Source organism: Molossus molossus, unplaced genomic scaffold (assembly GCF_014108415.1).
Source record: "Molossus molossus isolate mMolMol1 unplaced genomic scaffold, mMolMol1.p scaffold_m16_p_10, whole genome shotgun sequence".
Classification (NCBI taxonomy): Eukaryota; Metazoa; Chordata; class Mammalia; order Chiroptera; family Molossidae; genus Molossus; species Molossus molossus.
The window spans coordinates 41224796-41246611 of record NW_023425345.1 but is presented as its reverse complement, the minus strand read 5'-3'; the positions used below and the strand labels follow the sequence as shown (position 1 = coordinate 41246611).

General features: G+C 34.8%; 1 protein-coding gene across 1 annotated transcript in view; it reads left to right on the top strand.

Annotated features, from left to right (window-relative positions):
* Positions 1-21816, top strand: part of SYT10 (synaptotagmin 10) — a 65023-nt gene that overhangs the window by 20532 nt on the left and 22675 nt on the right. The window contains exon 3 of the mRNA XM_036252461.1: positions 11146-11713. Coding sequence (XP_036108354.1) covers positions 11146-11713 — 568 coding nt within the window. The remainder of the gene's footprint in view (positions 1-11145; positions 11714-21816) is intronic.

Here is a 21816-nt window from a genome sequence, read left to right as displayed (position 1 = left end):
CTAAATAGAAGGTGTATCCTATCTTTCTGACATGACAAATGTTTGTGTGTTTAGAAATCTATCAAATTGAAAAATTGGGCATGGGTCATGTTTGCAACTAGAATTGAAAGACTATATTTAATATAGCTTTTATGAAGTAAAAATGGATTATATTTATCAATAAATCCTCTTCTTCCTGAAATAACTTCTAAAGGTATAAGTAAAAATAATTATTATTTAGGGGATAAGGAACTTTTGGATAAGGAGGATGTATAGGGTATCTTTTCAATGTTAAACTTTTCTATTTAAATTTTGTAACCAAAGGATGCCTCATATTTAGTTATTATTTTGCCAAGTTTTCCTGAGAAGTGGCATATAGGGTTCTTTTTTTAAAAATTATGATTTTTATGTAATTTGACCAATATATTAATTTAAATTTATTTATGATGGATAGTTAAATGCAAAATAATTATCCCATGTGCCACTTTTTTAATATCTATTCGAAAAACTGCTTTTAAATTAACTCATGTGGTTACTTCATTATCACTACAATCAATGCTGCATACTGTGGCCAAATCTTATATGTGATTAAGCATTAAGACACTCATGAGTTTCAAGGTTAAAATATTCATTTAAATTATAAGATTTAAAAAATATTAACAACAGCTATGAATATGTGTCAACTTATTAGCATTCAGAATTATTCAATTCTTTTAGTTGAGAAATGCAGCCTACATAAGTACACTCAATTCATGAAGAAAAATTGAGGTAAACTATGAAAACTGCTTGACTTCCTCTGCCCAAATGCTTTTTGGAAACCTCAGAAAAACAAAGTACTATCTCCAAACTATTATCTCTTGAATGTAAAGAGACAGGTTATCTGATTATTCCTAGCTAGGGGGAAAAGAAAGAATATGTACTGAGAACACACTTTGTCTTGGATACAGAACTAGTTTCTGGTAACAATATACAATAAGGGTGAAGACACATCATTCTAGCCCTGGCTTTCTCGGTAATTATGTTAAATTGAATACATGAGGAAGAAACTGTTTCTCTCAGTCTTAAAAAACAAAAATTGGATTGTACCTATCTTATATTTTCTAAGAGAAAAAGTGAAATACAAATTCATAGTTTTGCTAGAACCTTGATATCATTTCATCTGCCTCTGAATTTTTTTTTTATATGAGTGGCTGGTAAAGAAAGAAAAAACATACTATTTTTGATGGCTTGCAATTTAGTCACTTTATGAGGCACCCCTCCTGCAAATCCGCCACCAACCTGCATCAAGTAAGAGTTGTTAATTATCTCCATTACTTGTCAGTAAACTGAAGCCCAGAGGGATTTTAAAATTTGCCCAAAGTCATATAGCTGGTGAAGAGTCAGAATTCAAATTTATCTAAATAGTCCGGCTGGTGTGGCTCAGTGCAACCAAGAAGTCGCCGGTTTGATTCCCGATCAGGACACATGCCCAGGTTGTGGGCCAAATCCCTAGTGGGGGGCATGCAGGAGGCGGCCAATCAATGTTCTCCTTCATCGATGTTTCTATCTCTCTCTCCTTCTCCCTTTCTCTCTCTATAAAATCAATAAAGGGAAAAAAAATTTTTAATGGATTTATCTAGATTGATGAAATATATTTTAAACACTAAAGCCAAGCAGATATACTTTTTCACAAAGATGTTGGTTACAAGTCTGCTGAGGACAGGTATTTTGGAAGTTGAACAATGGAAGTATTATTCTGCTCATTCTACTCAGATATATAGAATTATATGTGGTAATCATGAATGACTAGAGTCATGATTTTAATCTGTTTGGCTTTGGATTAATTTCTTGCAGAAAACTTGATTTTACCTAGTTCCCAAAAACCCTAATCTACATGAATTACTTTATCATACTACAAATTACCTTTATATGGCAAGGAAGAGGAAATTGCTGAGTTCATTATGCAATCCACTTAGAGACCAATAGTATATTATCATAAATGAGATTATTCTGCTCAAATGCTAACTTTTCACTGAGATGTAGCAAAATCAAACCATAGACACACATACACAATAAATTTAACTTTAATCCTTGGTTTCATCACCTTATTAGAATATCCCAGCTACAACTGGCTATTGGGACTCTTCCTTATTTGGCTAAGGCAAAAGATGACAAACATCAAACTCTTTAAAGTTTTAATTGTCTCTGTACTTAACATCCTGATTTGTTCAGAAGTTAACAGCATTGCTGGGAATTGCCACATATTTTAAAGTTCTCTTCTCCCTTTTCAAATGTCTGAATATTTGGCCTCATCAGCCTGCCAGACAAGCAAACAACCCAGAAAACTTTTGTCTATTTCTTCATTACATATTCTTCTAGCATCCATCTGGATTGATTGTTTTTTACATCCAATAGGCTTATTCAGTATATATTTACTTCTGGGAAGAGTCAGTGTATTCTATACACTCTCCACTCTAGAGAGCTGCAAACTCTAGAGAGCTGGAAAAAAATTGGCAACATAATGTAAAGATGAGATACTTGATACCAACTTCAATATAAAGAATTACAATTGCAAACTGTATAGTGGAGAATGCAGAATTGGGAAAATAGAAAAATTACTTCCAGCTGAGGCAGCGAGTAGGCCAAGGTTAAAGAAAACTAGGAATTTACATAAATGTCAATTGGGAGGGGTTGTACATCCCAAACAGAAACATTTTATGTGAAAAGACATAGAACAAATATCTCCAAGAAAACAGCAGGTCAATTACCTTAATCAGAATATAGAGTTCAGTTGGGGAATAATAAAGTCCCTAGAATTAAAGTATGAGGATGCCTTGAAATCATAGCCAAGATGCTCAAAGCCTGTTTGGTCAAAAACATTTGTAGCTGAATACTCCCTTGAATAGAGCTATGTTTCAGGAAAATTAATTGGCAAAAGTTCATAGGACAGACTAGAGAAGAAGACATCTATTTTGTATCTAATATATTATACAAAGCATAATAAAAATCAGAAAGTAGCAAACAACAACAAAAAGACAGAAACCTGAGAAAAGTTGTAAAGGAAGAATTTAAGATTCCTTATTAAAAAATTGTGACACATCAGTCTTTTCAAGTTTAGTCCAAACCTTTTAAAAGCCTGGCATTCAAACTATTACAATCTGATGATACCAAGCTACCATCATAGCGTTTTTGGAGGTTCCATATGCCCCACACATATAGCTGTACACTGCTTTCCTAGGCAGGAAATCAGCCATATTCATTTCTGTATTGCTCTTGGCACCTTGACAAACACTATGAGAATTCAGGATATATAAGGTGGGGCAAGTAGGTTTACAGTTGTTTGTATAGAAAACAATACAGTAATTAATAAGAATACAAGAACAAACTCTTGTGTGTCAGGTACTTACAACTGTAAGCCTACTTTTGCCCCACCCTATGTTTGTTGAATAACAAAATATCAACAACAAATGAATGCAATGACTTCATCTTACTTATTCAAATAGATCTTTCATAGTTGCCAGTGAGAAGGGTCCCCGGTCCTTGTATCATCCTGTAGACCTTGACTCTCTGCCTCAGTGCTTTTTGCACATGCTGCTTTCTTGGCCTGGAATGATGACCTCTTTTGGTGTTGACTACAAGATCTTTAAAGAAAATGCATCTGAAAGTCTACGTTTTCTGACCAGTTATAAGCTGTTATCCTGTATTATGAAATTCATAAAAAGATAAGTACTACTGACTCCACCGATATAAAGACCACAATCAAATAAAAGAGTTGTAGAATGGAATAGTAATCTGAAACAGGGAATTTTAATACACTATTTGCAGTATGCTCAATGAAATGTGGAGGTACAGAAAAGGTGTCACCCAGGGTGGTGAACTCAGCTGGAAGGAAGGCTAAGACTTTTCTCCAAAACCTAGCTGTGCCCACCAGGAGGTAGATTCATGATAACTAGAAGCATTCTTCCAAGGGAAAACCTAAATGACACACTGAGCATAGAAATTTAAAGCTAGAATACATAGTTAAGATCAAAAGAACTTCTAGAGAACTAGTTATACTAAATGTTCTATAAGAATGTTCTTGAATTTATTATTTTGACCAATTATTACAGAGATTTTTTTATATATAAGGCTTCACTTTGTATTGCTTCTCTTCTTGTAATAGTAAATGTTCTCAGAACTTTATTTGTAGATTGAGAACTATCAAGATATATTCCTCAATCTAATTCATAGCATTCCTTTAAATATATATTAGAGCAAAAGCAATTGCTTATCACCTGTTATAATTTTTATGCCTTTTTTTTTAAACTTGGAGAAATGTCAAAAGGAAAGTTATTTTCAGAATAAGTGAACATTTATTTCACTAATTGATATTAAATTACAGATTGCCAGTAAATTATATGAACAAAATAAAAATAAATTGCTTGAATGAATTTTAACTATTATATTACATAATTGTGAGATGGCTATTTTTTTGAGAAAAAACATAATTAATTTATTAGTTCAGTAGTATTTATTGAACACTTGTTATGTGCCAGGCATTTTTCTAAACATTTGATATATATTAGGGAACAAAACTGTTAAAAATTTCTACTCACATTCTTGTGGAAAAGAACCAGACAATATAACTAAGTAAATTACATGATGTATTAGAAGATACATTCTATAGAAAATAATAGTGCAAAATAAAGAGATTGATAAGTCTAAATGGGGGAAGGAGCAGCATTTGCAATTTTAAATATTATAGTATATAGTTTGCTGAGAAGATAATATTTCAGCAAAAACTTGAAGAGATGGGAGGGTAGGCAATGACAGTGTCTGGGGAGAGCTTTCCATGTAGAGGAGGTAGCCACTACCAAGGCCCTGAATCTAGAACTTGCCATTTGTGTTCCAACTGCAGCAAGGAGGCCAGTGTGGCCGTAGCAGAGAAAGCAAGATGGAAAGTGCTAGGAGAAAAATCAGAGAGGTAGCAGGAGCTCAAACATTTTTGGCTTTTACTTTGAGTAACATGAGAAGCTACTAAAGGGGTGGCATGATCTGACTTATGGTTTGAAAAGCTAATTCTGTTGTTTTGAGAATAGACATTGAAAGAGACACAAGGATAGAAGTAGAAAGACCATTAAGGAGGCTATATTCCAGGCCACAGGTGATGGTGGGTCAGACCAGGAAAATGGTAGCTAACAATGGTGGTGAGAACTGGCTGGTTTCAGGGTACAGTTTGAAAATAGAGCCAACAGAATATCTTGACAGATTATCTGTGGCATATGAGTAAGAAGAGAGGAGTCAAGGAGGACTCCAAGGTCCCGGCCTGAGCATCTGGAAAGATCAAACTGAGATAGATGAGACTGTGAATGGGGTGAGCTTGAGAGGCAAGAACAGGAGATCTAGACTTGTTGAGTTTCAGGATTCTGTTAAAATCAAAGTGGTGAAGTTGAGTAGGCAACTGGATAATAACTTGAATTCTAGAGAGAATCTGTGATATGTATGTAAATTTGGGGTCCACATATAGATGGTGTCCAAAACCAAGAAGATATCATCAAAGAACTGACTGTGGATTAAAAAGAGAAAACCAGAGGTTAATCTTTGAGGTACTCTAGTGTTAAGACATCAGGAACAATATAGTAGACTGAAAAGTAGAGAGCATGAAGTAGGAGGAAATAACCCAGAAGCCAAGTGAAGACAGTATGTGAACAACCAGGAGAGACTCTGATAATGTCATGTGGGATGAGGGCACTGGATTGACTTGTGAGTTTAGCAATGTAGGGGTGACATGGTTGACATTCTCAAGATTGGTTATGCTGGAGTTGGGCATGTAAAAAGCTAATTAGAGTGGGTTTAAATAGAATGAGAAACGATGATTTGGACAGTGAACATACCATCCATAACTTTCAAGGATTTTGCTGCAAATGTGCTAGGGAAAGAGTAATACAGAGAGAAAGTGGGGTGAATAGAAGGAGAAGGTTCCTTTTGGATAGTAGAAATAAAAGTATTCTGTTATGCTTATGGTAATGATCTGATAAAGAGGAGAATTAATAATACAGGAATCAGAGAGGAGCATTCTTGAAGGTTACATGAGAGAAAATGGGAATTACACTACAAATGGAGGGATTGGCTTTAGATAGGAGTATGGGTTTTTAATATCAACCAGAAGGTAAAATATATAGGTACAGATTCTGATAGGAGGATTGATGAGATACTATGAATCTGAAAAATTTCTGCTCTTTGTCTCAATTTTCTTAGTGAAGTGGAAAGCATGGTCATGAATTGAGACTGGGAATGATGAAGAAATTGTTAAAGGTGTGAAGTATGGTGAGAAGGTGTGAAATCATCTTGTGATCTGGGAGATTTGAGAGAGAGAATGGATTGCTGGCCAAAATGAGAAATTCGGTCTTGAACTTAAAGTGAAACCATGAGAGTTGCTTTATGTTTTACTCCAGTCATATTCATGTGCATATAGCAATGATGGAGAATTAAATTTAACCAATGCTGTGGTTTTGCTCTAGAACCAAGAAAGTAGACAGCAATAAGGGATTTGGGGATGTATGGGTTAGGATGGCTTTAATGATTAATCATGGAGTTGAAACTAGGTAAAGAGGGAAAATTATATTAAGGAATTCATGATTAGGAAATGGTAATAAAATCTATGGATTGAAAGTTCTGTTGAGTTGGGAAGGTTGTCTAAGTTGGAGTAGAAGAGAGTCTGAGATAGAAAGATGAGTGTTGATCAGAGAAAGGCATGCATCAAGTAACAGTGAGTATGTCCAGCTACTCTCAGATGTTCCGTGTAAGGTGGGAAAAGTTTTTCCTTCTCTACCTGGAAAAGTACTTGGATGCTACCTTCCTAGATTGGAAGGGTAGGAATGGGATCAGAAATAATCAAATGGCCTGTACTTGGATTGATGGGATATTTGTGTGAGACTGAACAGCCAATTATCACTGTTAAAAAAAAGAAGAAGAAGATCTGTTGTCATGGTAACAGTTTAACATTGTAATAATTAAAGCTTCTCTTAGCTGACTAGCTAAACTGTGACTTAGAATATGCACTATTTACCCTATAATTAGGGCACTGGCTTACTAGAACAAAAATGTTACTACCCTGATTCCTGTGAGAAGTAGCTCTTTACAGCTGCACAATTATATTCAGCGGCATAGGAAAGAAATTTCCGACTTTTAGGGAGGAGATAAAAGATTAGAATTTCATTATGTTGAAAAGTATAAGTTGAGTATGAAGTTAAGAAATCAATCTAGAAAACATGAGGAATTAACTTTTGTGGTATTTTTGCTCACAAAAATAAAAAATTGTTGCATAAATGAAAGTGATTTTGGTAGAAGTATTAGATTATTTGATAAAATATTCTATATCTCAACACTAACTGTAAACTGGATTATACTAGACCCTTTTAACAATTCACAACAATATATATTACCTGTATTCCTTTTTAAATTCTTATTTCATAAATGCTCTCTGACGATTCCCTGACCTTAATTTAGCCCCTAATCCTGTATATCCAGGATAGAATCGAGGTCAAAATATACTTAATAGCATGCTTAATGCATTTAAATGAGATCAATCTGTGAAACAGGTTATTTCAAGCTTCAAGCCAGTAAAGACATATATACTTTGATACAGAAAGTAAAATATTGGGTCTTAAATTCAGTATGGTTTTAATTAAGAGCTAATTCCCTCATATGAGATAGAATAGTCCTACTATATTTCTTTACTTAGAAATACTTTTTTGATTATTATCTCTTCTTAACCAATTTTCCATGTATAATAGAGCATAAATTACCTTACAGGTTTTACTTTGCTACTTAGTACTTTCAAAACATGTTGTTTCTTATCAAATAAAAACTACAAAAGCTGTAGAATTAATAAGAATTTTGTACATGTCTGATCATAACTTACAAATTAAACATCTTAGTTTTCTTTCAATTTATAATAACTAGTGAAAAAAGTTTAAAACATGTCTGAAAAATTATCTCAAGCTATTTTAACCATGTAAACTTTGTACCTTAGTGGATTATGTCATATATAATATGTAAGTGGAAAAACTTGCCTGAAAAACATACATAAATATTGTCAATTATTTTATATGGTTACTAGAAATATTTTAATCAAATGGGATAACCACCACTATGACAGTACAGTATGATGGATAAAGGGTATAGCTATTAGACCCCGACTGCCTCAATCCGATTGGTCAAATTTCAGTTTTAGCACCTGCCTAGCTGTGTGACTTTGAATAAGTTACTTACCACGTGTGCCTCAGTGTCCTAATTTGTACAATGGGGAACATAATGATAAGTACCTCATAGGGTTACATGAGGATCAAGTGATTTGATGAAGAATTTTCAGATGTACCCTCCACATAGTAAGCACTCAATACAGGGTGGGGCAAAAGTGGGTTTACAACTGTGAGTACATGAACACAGAGTTTATTCTTGTGCTACTGTTTATTAACTATTATAATATTTTCCATATGAATAACTATAAACCTACTTTTGCCCCACCCTGTATATTAACCTTTACTTGAAAAATATGAAGAGGAAGGTCACACTTTAATTTTTTATTGTGAAAATTTTATAGTGTGTATTTTTTATTTGTTTTTCATCACCATTTTCCCCCTGTACCGTCTTCCACCTCCACCTACCCTCTCCTCACCCCAGTAATCACCACACTATAGTTCCTTTTAAAAGAAGCATTTTCAGAAGTCTATAAATAATAGAGCAAAAGGCAAAGAGTTAACTGATACTTGCACAGCTCATTTTGGTTTGTCATCCTTATTTGTATAAAAGGGGACTATAGAGAGATTGAATTAGTTTCAGTATAGCTTAAGCATTTTTTTATGGTGTTCAATTCATGGTTCAGTATTTCATTCAGTTATAGAAAATAAGTTAATTAAATGTAAGAGAGTGAAGCTGGAACACCTCACATTATAATTCTGATTTTATTAATATACATAATAATGATATATTGAATATTGAGACCCATAAAATTATCGGAAAACCACAGAATGACAGAAATCAAGTATTAGAAAACACTTAGAGATCTCACCTGAGACAGAAATGTTTTTCTTCAACATCTAACCTTTGTTTCTATACTTTCTATTTGGGGAAGTTTATTACTGCTTCAATTTAGACAGCTCTAGATATGTTTAAATGTTCCCTTATATTAAGCTGAAGTCTGACTACCTATACCTTCCATAAATCATATTAGTGTTGTCATGACAGCCCTTTAGGTATTAGAGACAGCCAGCATTAATCTTCATCTTTGCTCTACCCCCCTGGTTTTTTTCTGGATTTAACATTCTCAGCTCCTCTACTTCTCAAATGGCATCACGGCTAGGTATCTTACTTTGGGATACTTGCTAACTTTTTTTTTTATCTTTCCTGAGGATATTTTTCTATCAATTCTATCAATTCTTTCAGATTGAATGGGAGGGGAGGAGAGAGAGAGACTCAGAGAGAAACATCGATGTGAGAGAGAGACGTATTGATTGGCTGCCTCCCACACAACCCTGACCAGAGCTGGGGAATCGAACCTGCAACTGAGGTAAGTGCCCTTAACCAGGAATTGAACCGGCGACTCTTCAGTCCTCGGGCTGAAGCTCTAACCTCTGAGCCAAAACTGTCAGGGCTAACTTTTTATTACTCTTAAATCAGTCCTTATGTTTGTATCAATGGATCACATATTAATTAAGCAGTATTATCAGAATGCATGCTATAAAAGATGGAGACCTGATATAATTAGACAACAGGTAAATAAAGAATTTTAAAGTAAGTGCTAGATAGGTATTAAATGTAAGAGAGAACTGAAAGAAGGTTAAGTCAACTGAAAGCTACTCTGGAAAGTGAAGTATAAAGGGTTGAGGATCTGGGCTGAGTAGCAATGGAAATGGAACAGAATGGACAATTATATGAGGTGTTTCAAAGTAAACATCAACAGGATTTAGAAAACTGAGTAAATCCCATGGGTAAAGGAAAGGTGATTCAAAGCATACTGCAGGTTCCCTAATACGAGTGATGATAAAAATGTTAGCACTGTTGTCAGAGACTATGGAAAAGAGAACCAGTTTGAGAGCAAAGAGAAGGAAACAATGAGTTTGCTTGAGATTGGAGCAAAATTAGGACATCTGTTTAGAAATCTCCCTTGGAGATAATAGAAACGTGGGGCTTGAAATTTATGTGTCTGAGATATATCTAGGGGACCATCAGATTCAAGATAATAATTCTAGTTCAAGAACTAATGATTAGTCTAATGAACAGAATGAGGAAAGTAAAGAACAAAAGACCTAGGATGAAGTTTTGAGGAAACACATAGTTGACACAGCTCATGCCAGAAATCATGAAGGAGGAAGTATAAGAGAAACAGACTTTAATGTAAATCACAATTACAGGATACTAGGAGGGTATATAGCTAATGTTCTGGAAATGTTGACTAGGTGAATAGTAACTGTAACTATAGGAAGATCAGTTTGAATTTTAACATTTTTATTATGTTATGTCCCAAACTTTATGACGTCCCAAATTCTAAAAGTCTATATTTTTTTAGTTCTCAGAATTTTGAAACCCATTCCATGTTGAAAAAGGAAAATGTGCTTGTTTGGGCCATCACAACTATGTATTCCTTTTTAAAGTAAATATTCATTTGGTTATCTTAAGTATTAGAAATAATTAACATGTTGTAAGAAAATGTGGACATATGTTTTGTTTTTATTTTAATGTTGCAGTCACTAAAACATTAAATCCATGAGACATAAATATCTATATAAAAAGAAACCAGCCATTGGTACAATTTGTCTGCATAATACTTACATCTAGATATGCCCAGATAATTAATGATTCATAGTATTTTGTGAAATATTGAACTTTGTTGGTAATTGTGTTTTTTTATAATTAATCAGAGCTTATCGAGAGTACAAAATTTCAAAAGCTCATAAATATTAACATTTGTGTGTTTCAAGTGTTTCTATAATTTTAGGAGACTTTTTCTTTGAATATTGCATTACTGGTTTTTCAAAGGTAGGGGTGTGTGTGTGTGTGTGTGTGTGTGTGTGTGTGTGTCTCTTATTGATATAAATATAATGCTTTCACTATCCTGGGGGTGGTGGACAGTTTACATGCCAGTGTTTAATACTGCCATCAATAGTCTACTTAAATGATCTTGTGTGTGTGTCTGTGTGTGTACAGCCACAATTCCTTCAAGAGACACCTGCCAAGGCAAATGCACGTTTCCAGTGTTGATTTCAGTATGGGCGCAGAACCCGTCTTACAAAGAGGAGAAACAACAACCAGCATCGGGAGGATAAAGCCAGAGCTCTACAAACAGAAATCAGTTGACTCTGAGGGCAACAGGAAAGAAGATGTCAAAACCTGTGGGAAACTTAACTTTACCCTCCAGTATGATTATGAAAACGAACTTCTGGTTGTTAAAATTATCAAAGCCTTAGACCTCCCGGCTAAAGACTTCACAGGAACATCCGACCCATATGTGAAGATGTATCTTCTCCCAGATAGGAAAAAGAAATTTCAGACCCGCGTGCATAGAAAGACTTTAAATCCTATATTTGATGAAACTTTTCAGTTTCCTGTAGCATATGATCAACTAAGCAACCGAAAACTACATTTTAGTGTATATGACTTTGACAGATTTTCTAGACATGACATGATTGGAGAAGTGATTCTTGATAATTTGTTTGATGTCTCTGATCTCTCCAGGGAAGCCACAGTATGGAGAGACATTCATTGGGCTACCGCAGTAAGTAATAGTTCTGCCAACATATTGCTTTTTATTTGACCTGCAATTGTAAATAAAACAAAGTATTACCCAGCTTATTGAAATAAGTTTGCAAAGTTATGAAGTTTATGTGCTAAGAATCTGCAAAGGTAGAACTTGCTTACATACGTAGTAATAATTCAAGTACCTAAAAGAATATAGGTAACATTAGGGATTGAGTAAATTAAAAAAAAAAAAAAAATAGTTCTTGTAAGTTGCTAAAAATAGTAGGTATTTTCTTTTGTAAAATACGTATTTGTCACCTAGTCTCAGCACTCAGTTACCTCATAGTTAATATTGACATTTAAGATGATTGTCCCTCAGATCAAACCTACAATGTACTTGGATACTATTTTGTAAAGTCCTTAGTTTGGTCTAAAACATCCCATTCTTCAGATGCTTTTTGGAATAGATACAATTACAGTATTTGAATGCTGAATGATCAACAGGTGATTGTTTACATTACAACTTTTCTTTTAATTATAAAATGCTTTTTCTGATTATAAAATAACATTAATATTAAAAATTTAGAAACAGCACAGAATTAAACTACCCTTTAATGCTATAAATTATATATAATATCTTGGCATATTGCTTTCAATTTTTTTTTTAATCCTCACCTGAGGATATTTTTTCATTTATCTTCAGATAGAGTGGGAGGGAGGAGGAGAAAGAGAGATGTTATGAATAGAGACAAGGCATTATTTTTAAAAATAAGAAAATTATTTTCAAATTCAAAGTAGTTCCTTTTGAAATTTTCTGCCTATCGATATTTTACTAATTACAGTCAGTATGTGGGGTCATAGTTTTATTATAAATTATATGATAAATTAACTTAAAAATGTATACTGCCAGTTTATTGCATTACATAATCATGTCCAGTTGTATTTCTATTTTATGGTCTCCATATATATATATATTAGGGAACAAAGAAGAAATTTTGAAACTGGAACATATTTCAAAGATATTGGGACTCTTTTTGATTTCATATTGTTTTTTATCTTATTATTTATATTCTTACAGGGGAAAAATGGTGAGCAGTCAATTTTACTGTTTTAAAAAATCTGATACCTTCTGGAATTCTGTAAAAATAGAATTGTTAGTTTTTTTTTTCTCCTTATTCCCCAATTTTACATTATTTCCTCTTTAATTCCTTCAACAAATATTTCGAGTGCCTACTTGTATTTGACATGATCTGAGTGCTAGGGATGAAAAAAAAAAATACTTGAAGTATGTTCTTTTCATTATTTAGGGTCACAGGTAAGTAACCCCCAAATGAAGTCTAAAAATTAGGATAATCTTTTAAGGGATTAACAGTGGATTATTATTTTTTTTTTACATTTGTAAATTTTTGTGTTTCAAATTGGTTCTTTAAAAAAATAGAGATTCTTTGTGAAACTTCAATTTTGACATATTTGTCTTGGGGTAAATATCAATAACTTCTTCAATTTTGTTTTCAACTTTCTCTTATGCCTGATTTATTAATTTTTATTTCTGCTGTAAAAATTACTACAAATTTAGTGTCAACACAAATTTATTGCTTCACGGTTCTATAAATGATAAGTGTGACATGGTCTTATTGGATGAAAATCAAGGTGTTGCAAGGGCTGTGTTTTTCTCGGAAGGCTCTAAGGCTGATCCATCTCTTTTCCTGCTTCTAGAGGCCACAGTCATTCATTTGTTTATTTTGAGCTCACATTGGTTATGTAGCATAATCTCCACATCTCAAGGTTTATAATCTTAATCACATCTGCAAAGTTCCTTTTGCCATGTAACATATTCACCATATTCATAGATTCTGGGATTCAGGACGTGTCCATCTTTGGGGTAACTTTATTCTGCATACCATACCTTTAGACATTTTTATTTCAATACTCTGGAAATAAAAACAAGTAGGCAGATAATGAAATGTACTATTATATTATTCTAGTCAAATGACATTTCTCTTTAACTGTAACATTGAGCTACACACTATTCTAGATGCTACTTATGAGTTTGTTATTGAGAAGATAATAATGAAACCTAAATCTTGGCTATGATACCAAAGTTCACAATATACACTAGTATTATCTTCATGGTCAGTAGTATTTAATTAAAACCTCTTTTAGCTTTTGAAAAATGATTAAACAATTTTATATTTTCAGGTTAATAAAATGAAAAAAAAAACTGATGTAGGTTGAAATTTTCTTAAGAAACTTTCTTTTCTAACACTTCTTTAATTTTAAATAATTTTATACATAAATTATAGACTTGTCTACAAAAGACTAAAAAGGAAAGAAAGAAATATAATCATATGCCCTCACTCATCCAAACCCTGTAGAAACCTGCAAAGGTAATCCAACTATGTAAACATAGATATAAAAGAATTTACATACCAAATAAAACATATATTTGAATTAAAATATTAGCTATTTTTGTATTAGGAGACACTGATGACGGTGTAAATAACTACTTAGTTAAGTGTAAATACTTATTTAAGCACAGATCTTGAAAAACCATTCTCATAACTTAATGTTTTTATTTGAAATGATCATGTATGAGTTTTTAAAGAGTGACTTTATATAACTGCAAATCTCCAACTTGATGGAAACTTAGCAGGAAAACAAACATTTGTCATCAATTTGTAAAGAAATAGTTGCTATATCTTTAATTTCTAATGAATCTCTTTAGTATCAAGTCCTGCTTTATTATCATATTCATATTGATGCCATGGACCTCTTTTTTTTTCCTTCACACCAATGATATCTTATAATTGTTGAATATAGAACTTTGCAAAAATCAAAGTAGGTGCTTTATATGAGATTGTTGTTTTTAATTATTGGATGTGTCTCATTCCAACAAAAAATTTGTCACATTTTTTTCCATATATCCAAATGCCTGCCCAAGGCCTTATTCAAAAAAAATCTTTCTAGGCCTGTTTATTAAATGAAATTGATTTTTTCTATAGCATTTGATTCAAATAACTTCAATTTGATTACATAAATATTTACTATTTATATAATCTATATACAAAGTTATACTTTGTACAAAGTGGAAATAAAAAGTAGTAAAATATAAGTTTTGGTCAAGAAATTTAGTCTAATAGAAAAACAAGTATACAAAATATAGAGTATATGCCAACATATAAATAATACTATATAATTACTTCCTGATGACCTCCACAAATGTGGTCTTATCTACACACACACACACACGCGCGCACGCACACACACACACACACACACTTCTTTTTGCTACAGATTGTATTGCAGATGAAAATAGTATTGAAGATCACCTTTGGATGATGATAGAATTCTGAAAAAGAGAGATGGATGTTCCCTGAAAACAGCATGAGGTAAAGAAAATAAATCAAGACTAGAATGTTTTCAGGGGGGAAAAGTGGACTTGTGAGTGGGAATGGGATAAAGAAGTGACTAAAGGAAACCCAAAGTGGAATGTGATATTTAAGCCGCAATTAATGGGACCTTCAGTGCCATAGGGGTTTATATTTATTTTGTTTTTATCAGGAGAATGAAACTACTGGAGCTATTATCTTGTGTGGCATCTCGGTATGTATAGTGGATAGGAGTGGAGGATTATGAAATATAGAAGGTCAGATAGGAGTCTAACACAGTATGATGAGGTGAAATAAAGTCTGATTGAGGCTGGTAGCAGTGGAAATGGAAAGAAGCTACTATATGCTAATGGAAGCATTATCTCTTGTACTTCTTTCAACATTCTAGAAGTATATGTCTGTGTCCGCCACTTGCCTCTGATTTTTGGAAGAAGCAATTATCGTGTGCATCTCTTACATTCCTCGTGGCTTATCTGAGCACTTAGTGGTTAATTATTAAATACTTTTTAAATAAATTAATGGCAAAATCTCATAGAAGGTTAAGTGTAAGAATACATATAAATACAACTCTACCATTGCCAGAAGGAAAAAGCAATGCAGTGATGTACCCTACTGATTACAAATTAGTAAACATATGCTTAGTTATATTTGTTAACATGATCTACTTCCCATCGACAAAATACTTTTTGATTATTCAGTGTATGGCACAAGTTCATATGTAAAATAAACCAAGAATATTTTTATTTATTGTAAAAAATCTATCAAATTGAAATGAATCACACATTTTATATTCATAACTTCATTACTAATAATTTTTATACAAGAAGGATTTATATTTTATCAGAAATTAATAGGCATTTTTAAATTTTAAATAGAATAACAAAGGAAATATTAAAGGTGTGTCTTTATTCTGTGCAAAAAAAAGTAATTTTTACTTTAGGATTATCTTACTATATAACACAAATATGGCAAGTCAGTCAACTCTTGTACAAGAGAAATAGGGGGAAAATCACTTTGAAGAACAGTGCCACTATGTAAAGGAAAAGAGAAAAATTTATTTATATTTCGTTATATATACAAAACAGTCTATGTAAAGACATAAGAATTTAATAATATGTTACTTATTGGCAAAATGGTAAAAATGGAATGAATATGGAAAAGGAATAATTTCAACATATTCCTTTATATATTATTTTATTTTAAAACTGTGAATATAATATTCATATTTTGAATTAACTTTTTTTAAGAAGTCCATCATAAAGACTAATGTATTTTGAATATTTAAGTGTAGTTTTCTTATATACTCAAGAAGCCATTGAATGTATAGGTAGATAAGGAAAAGCTTTTTTGTTTCTTTTTCTTTGCAGAACTAACTTTATTTTGCCTGTTTATTTATTTACTCATCCATTCAATGAACATTTGTCAGCACCAACCATGTTTTAGACACTTAGGAATTCTCACAAGAAAGGAAGGTGTATATGCATAACCACATTCACCTTGTTTACAGCTACAAAGTGCTGGACTCCATCACCTTCTAAGGATCTGTGCAATATTGTTTGAAAGAGTGGGCCTTGACATGACCAATACAAAGAAACTTGTGTTCATTGTATTAACCATTTAGAGTACTAAATGTAGCTGAGCTTTGGTTTAAAGTAAGGTGTTTTATTACACACTAGTAAAATTTTTTTAAGTGTTTAAAATTTTTTTAATTTACTTTCTTATTTCTATGCATATTTTTAGTTCTTCTCCAACCATCCTGGATTTATCTCAGGATTAAAATAATACTGTGGCCTGGCCAGTGTGGCTCAGTGACTGAGCATCAACCCATGCACCCAGAGGTCACCAGTTCAATTACCAGTCAGAGCACATGCCCAGGTTGTGGGCCAAACCCTCAGTGCAGGAGGCGGCCAGTCAGTGTTCTCTCTCATCAATATATCTATCTCTCTTCCTCTCCCTTCCTTTCTCTCTAAAAATTAATTAATTAACTAAAACATAAATAAATACAATAATACTGCATATTTTTGCATTTAGCTATCAGTGAACTTTCTTACAAAGTTTGTTAACTATGGAATAATGTGTTAGCCAATAACATTTTAAAGAGGGGCAAACTTTCAACCTTATTCTAAAGAAAAAAAGTATGGTAGCCATAGCCGATTTGGCTCAGAGGTTAGAGCATCGGCCTTCGTACTAAAGAGTGTTGGGTTCGAGTCCAATCAAGGACACATACCTTGGTTGCGCTTCTGTCCCCGGCCCTGGTCAGGGTCGTGCGCGAGGCAATCAATCAATTAAAATTTATCAATATTTCTCTCTCTCTCTCACCCTCCCTCCCACTCTATCTGAAGATAAATGGGAAAATATCCTCATGTGAGGATTTTAAAAAAAGAAAGAAAGAAAAAAGTGTGGTAGAAAGCAGAGCAGTGAAGAAGAAACCTTTGGGCCAGGGACTGTTTCGCTGGTCTCCCAGAGGCAGCAGGTGGTATTGCAGCCACAGGCCTGCAGATTGGCCACATCTCCTCTGTGAGCATTCCTAATTTTCTGTTTCTTCTCTGCTGTAAACCTGACCTGGAGTGTCACAGCTATCCCATCTGCTAATGGGATGCCACTAATTATTAACTCAAATGATGCAAATAAATTCCATGAACCTATCTGTCAGGCCTTTTAGTCATTTTGCAGGAATTGATAGGAAGCATCTGTTGCAATACAAAATTAAGTTTAAAATAATGGAATCTGCCGTAGACTATCACAAAATTATGAGAGTTCCCAAAGCCTGGCTCTTTTTGACATTAACACCTGCTCAATCCAGGCCAACTGTTAAAAGGCACTTTGTCTTATGAATATTTGGTATTCAATAAGTCACCAGAGTTTATTATATAATTTTTAAAGTTAAATCACATCTATGTACATTTAGGATATAAGGTTTCAGTGTCCATTCAGATTATTTTGACTATACTTTGCATTTCAAGTGAAAGATAGATTGAAGATAAATTGGCGTTAAAATAGCTCACAACAATGATTATAGTTGCCTTTTTAATATCATTTTAAGCAGGAGATTTCTGTAATATTGATTAGTGTTCTGTTTCACCAAATAAAAAATCAAAATTAAGCATATCCAAAATTTAAATTTGTGCCACAGTTTTAGACTTAGTTCAACACCGATACCACACTTTTTTTTCTTTAAAAAAATTGTTTTTCTTTATTGATTTTAGAGAAAGAGGAAGGAAGAGGGGAGAGAGATATAAACATCGATGAGAGAGAGAAGATCAACTGGCCACCTCCTGCATGCCCCCTACTGAGGATCAGGCCCACAACCTGGGCATGTGCCCTGACCAGGAATCAAACCAGCGACTTCTTGGTGCCTGCGTGGACTCTCAGCCAGTGAGCCACACTGGCCAGGCTAATTCCACTCTTTTTAAATAAACTTAGAACTGTTGAGTAAGCACAGTGTGCTATTTTGATTCATCGAAAGAATATCATTAAAAATTTGATAGTCAAAGCTAACCGTATTTTAAGCATAATATTTGTGGTTGTTTAAAAAGCAAAATGATTTTTCCCAAAATTTTTTTGTATCTACACAAGATACAATCTAAATTTTTTCACTGTTCTACCTATAAAGATTATAATTGCTACCTAACATCTACCCCCCCCCCCCATCTCTCCCTTCTCTTTCTCTGTCTCTCTCTCTAGTTGACGCAATGTAGCCTAATCACTAAAGAACCTAGGCTCTGGGACCAACTAAACAGTCTTTGTAGCCCTCCTGTGTCCCTTACCTATATGGCTTTGAGCATGTTACTAATTCTGTCTAAGCCTTAATTATTTTATCTGTAAATGGGAATTATGAGAGGGCAAGAAGGCCAATCATGCTCTGTTGAATAAACTAAATAAGAAAACTGCTTAGTACAGAACCAGGCATTTGTAAATACTCACTGCATGTTAACTGCAAAGTATTAGCCGAATGATATTGCCAAGATATGTTTTTGGTTGTTGATGCAGCTTACATTTTAAATAGGAATAAATAGATCTTGGTGCTATAAATGACTGTCTTATTACAATGGGAGGAGCTGCTTTTACTTTGTGTTTTTCTATTTGGGTCAGAAAGTTTTGTGTGAGGAGCAATTTAAATCTTTTTTGTTACCTTATGTTGCATTCTCTGAGTAGCTACTATTTTTCCTTTTTATGATGTATATACTTGTCACTTAGCATGCCCTCATCCCCCACCTGATTTGACTCTTCTCTTTCCACAAGGCACCTCTTCCTCTTTGTCCTTCACCAGCCTGTCCATGCACTCATAACATGCATCTTTTTTAAAACCTCGGAAGCCAAGGATGCTGGGTATCCCCTGTGCGTCACTTTAGGCTCACTCTCCACTCTTCTCTACCCTGTTCGGTGTTGCAAGAGGCTGCCGTGTTCGGTACAAAGACTCTCAGCCCCTGGAGCTCTCACAGAGATGTGAGGGCAGGAGGAGAATGACATTTGGATGGGTAGTCCTTTCATGTCCTTCACCCGAGCTAGTTCTTCTCAGAGTAGGCTTTCTTTTGAATCCAGGTAACTGTCACCTCCCTCACCCTTTCAGATGGGGGTCCTTCTGCCTCTGCTGTCACCAGCCTCAGGGCACTTGCAGCACCTCTTGTGGTTTCCTGCTCCCTGCCCACACCTCTGTAAGTGGTCCCTTCATTACACCCACTGGAATTACTCTAATTTGTGTGTGTCGTCTGTCTCTTCTGGATTCCTGACTAATACCCTGAAGAAAGAAAAGATTCCTGATTTCAATCAGGTTACTTCCTTTAACCATCTTGGACATGCCAGGTGTCTGAGACGTTCTGTGTTCAGTGTCTTTGGAGGAGGTAATTCATTCTTTATTTTTTTTTTTTTTTCCCCAAATCTTTATTGTTGGATGTAAAATGTATTACAGATGTTCCCCATTTTTCCCCCATTGACCCCCTCTTCCCCACTCCCGCCCCCCTCTCACCTTTTCCCACACTATTGTCTGTGTCCATTGGTTATGCATATAAGTTCTTTGGTTTATTTCTTCCCACCCCCCCAACCCCTTTCCCTTTGAGGTTTGTCAGTCTATGAGTTTGTGCTTCTTAATCCCTTCACCTTTTTCACCCATTCCCCCAACCCCCTTCCCAACTGGCAACCAATAAAATGTTCTCTGTATCTATGAGAATGTTTCTGTTCCTCCTGTTCATTTTGTTTGTAGATTCCATTATTGATAGATATGTATTCATTGCCATTTTGTTTGTTCATACATTCTATCTTTTTCTTCAAAAAGACCCTTGATCATTTCATATAATAACGGTTTGGTGGTGATGAACTCCTTTAACTTTTTCTTGTCTGGGAAAGTTTTTGTATGTCCATCGATTCTAAATGACAGCTTTGCAGGATAGAGTAATTTTGGTTGTAGGTTCTTGGTTTTCATCACTCTGAATATTTCTTGCCACTCCCTTCTGGCCTGCAAAGTTTCTTTTGAGAAATCAGCTGACAGCCTAATGGGTACTCCCTTGTAGGTAACTAGCTGCCTTTCTCTTGCTGCTTTTAATATTCTCTCTTTGTCTTGAACCTTTTGCATTTTGATGATGATGTGTCTTGGTGTGGGCCTCTTGGGGTTCATCTTGTTTGGGACTCTCTGTGCTTCCTGGACTTGTATGTCTGTTTCCTTCACCAAGTTAGGAAAGTTTTCTGCCATTATTGTTTCAAACAGGTTTTCGATTTCTTGTTCTCTCTCTTCTCCTTCGGGCACCCCCAAGATGCGAATGTTGGCACGCTTGAAGTTATCCCAGAGGCTCCTTACTCTATCCTCATTTTTTTTGGATTCTTTTTTCTTTTTGCTCTTCTGATTGGGGATTTTTTGCTTCCTTATATTCCAAATCGATGGTTTGCTCCTTGGATCTACATACTCTATTATTGAAGCTGTGTAAATTATTCTTTATTTCAGTTAATGCCTCCTTTAATTCTAACTGTGTATCCATGATTTCTAACTGGTACTTTTTTATGCTCTTGATGCCCTCCCTAAGTTCACTGAGGTTCTCACTAAGTTCATTGAGCATCCTTATAAGCAGTATTTTGAACTCAGTATCTGTTAGGTTGCTTATCTCCCTTTGGTTTAGTTCTTTTATTGGGGTTTTGTTCTGTTCTTTCATTTGGGACCTGTTTCTTTGTATCCTCATTTTGGCTGCCTCCCTGTGTTTGTTTCTGTGTATTACTTAATGAGAGGTATGGGGCTCGCTGAGACCCGGTGCTGCTCGTTTGAAAGAATTTAGGAAAAACCTGAAGCAGGATCCAAGACAGGCCAATCCTATGGTTAGTGGCAACAGCTTGAAAGTTGTGTGGGGTGGGGCGGGGCCTCAGGGAGTCAGCAGGGTGGGGCTACGAGTGTGAGCCAGGTTGCTGGAGTCCCAGATATGGCTTCTGTCTGCCGCCCCCGGGAAGGGCTCACCAAAGGAACAAAGGCCTCTGACAGCACGTTTATCCCCGAGGAAGCCCCCTCTCCAGCTCTCGCTCCAATGCCAAACAGCTCAGTTCTTCCCTGTGTGTCTCTGGTGCCCCTCGAGCTGCCTCCCCTCCGAGCTTAGAGGGAGAGAGTCCGATAAGTCCGTGCACGGGCCCTTTAAGGAGCTGCCTGGGGCTCCAGCCGTTTCAGCTTCCCTGAGCCTCAGTTTCCGCTGGTTTTTCCAGCCAGAAGTTATGGGGACTTCTCTTCCTGGCACTGGAACCCTGAACGGGACACCTGGTGTGGGACGGGGACCCCTCA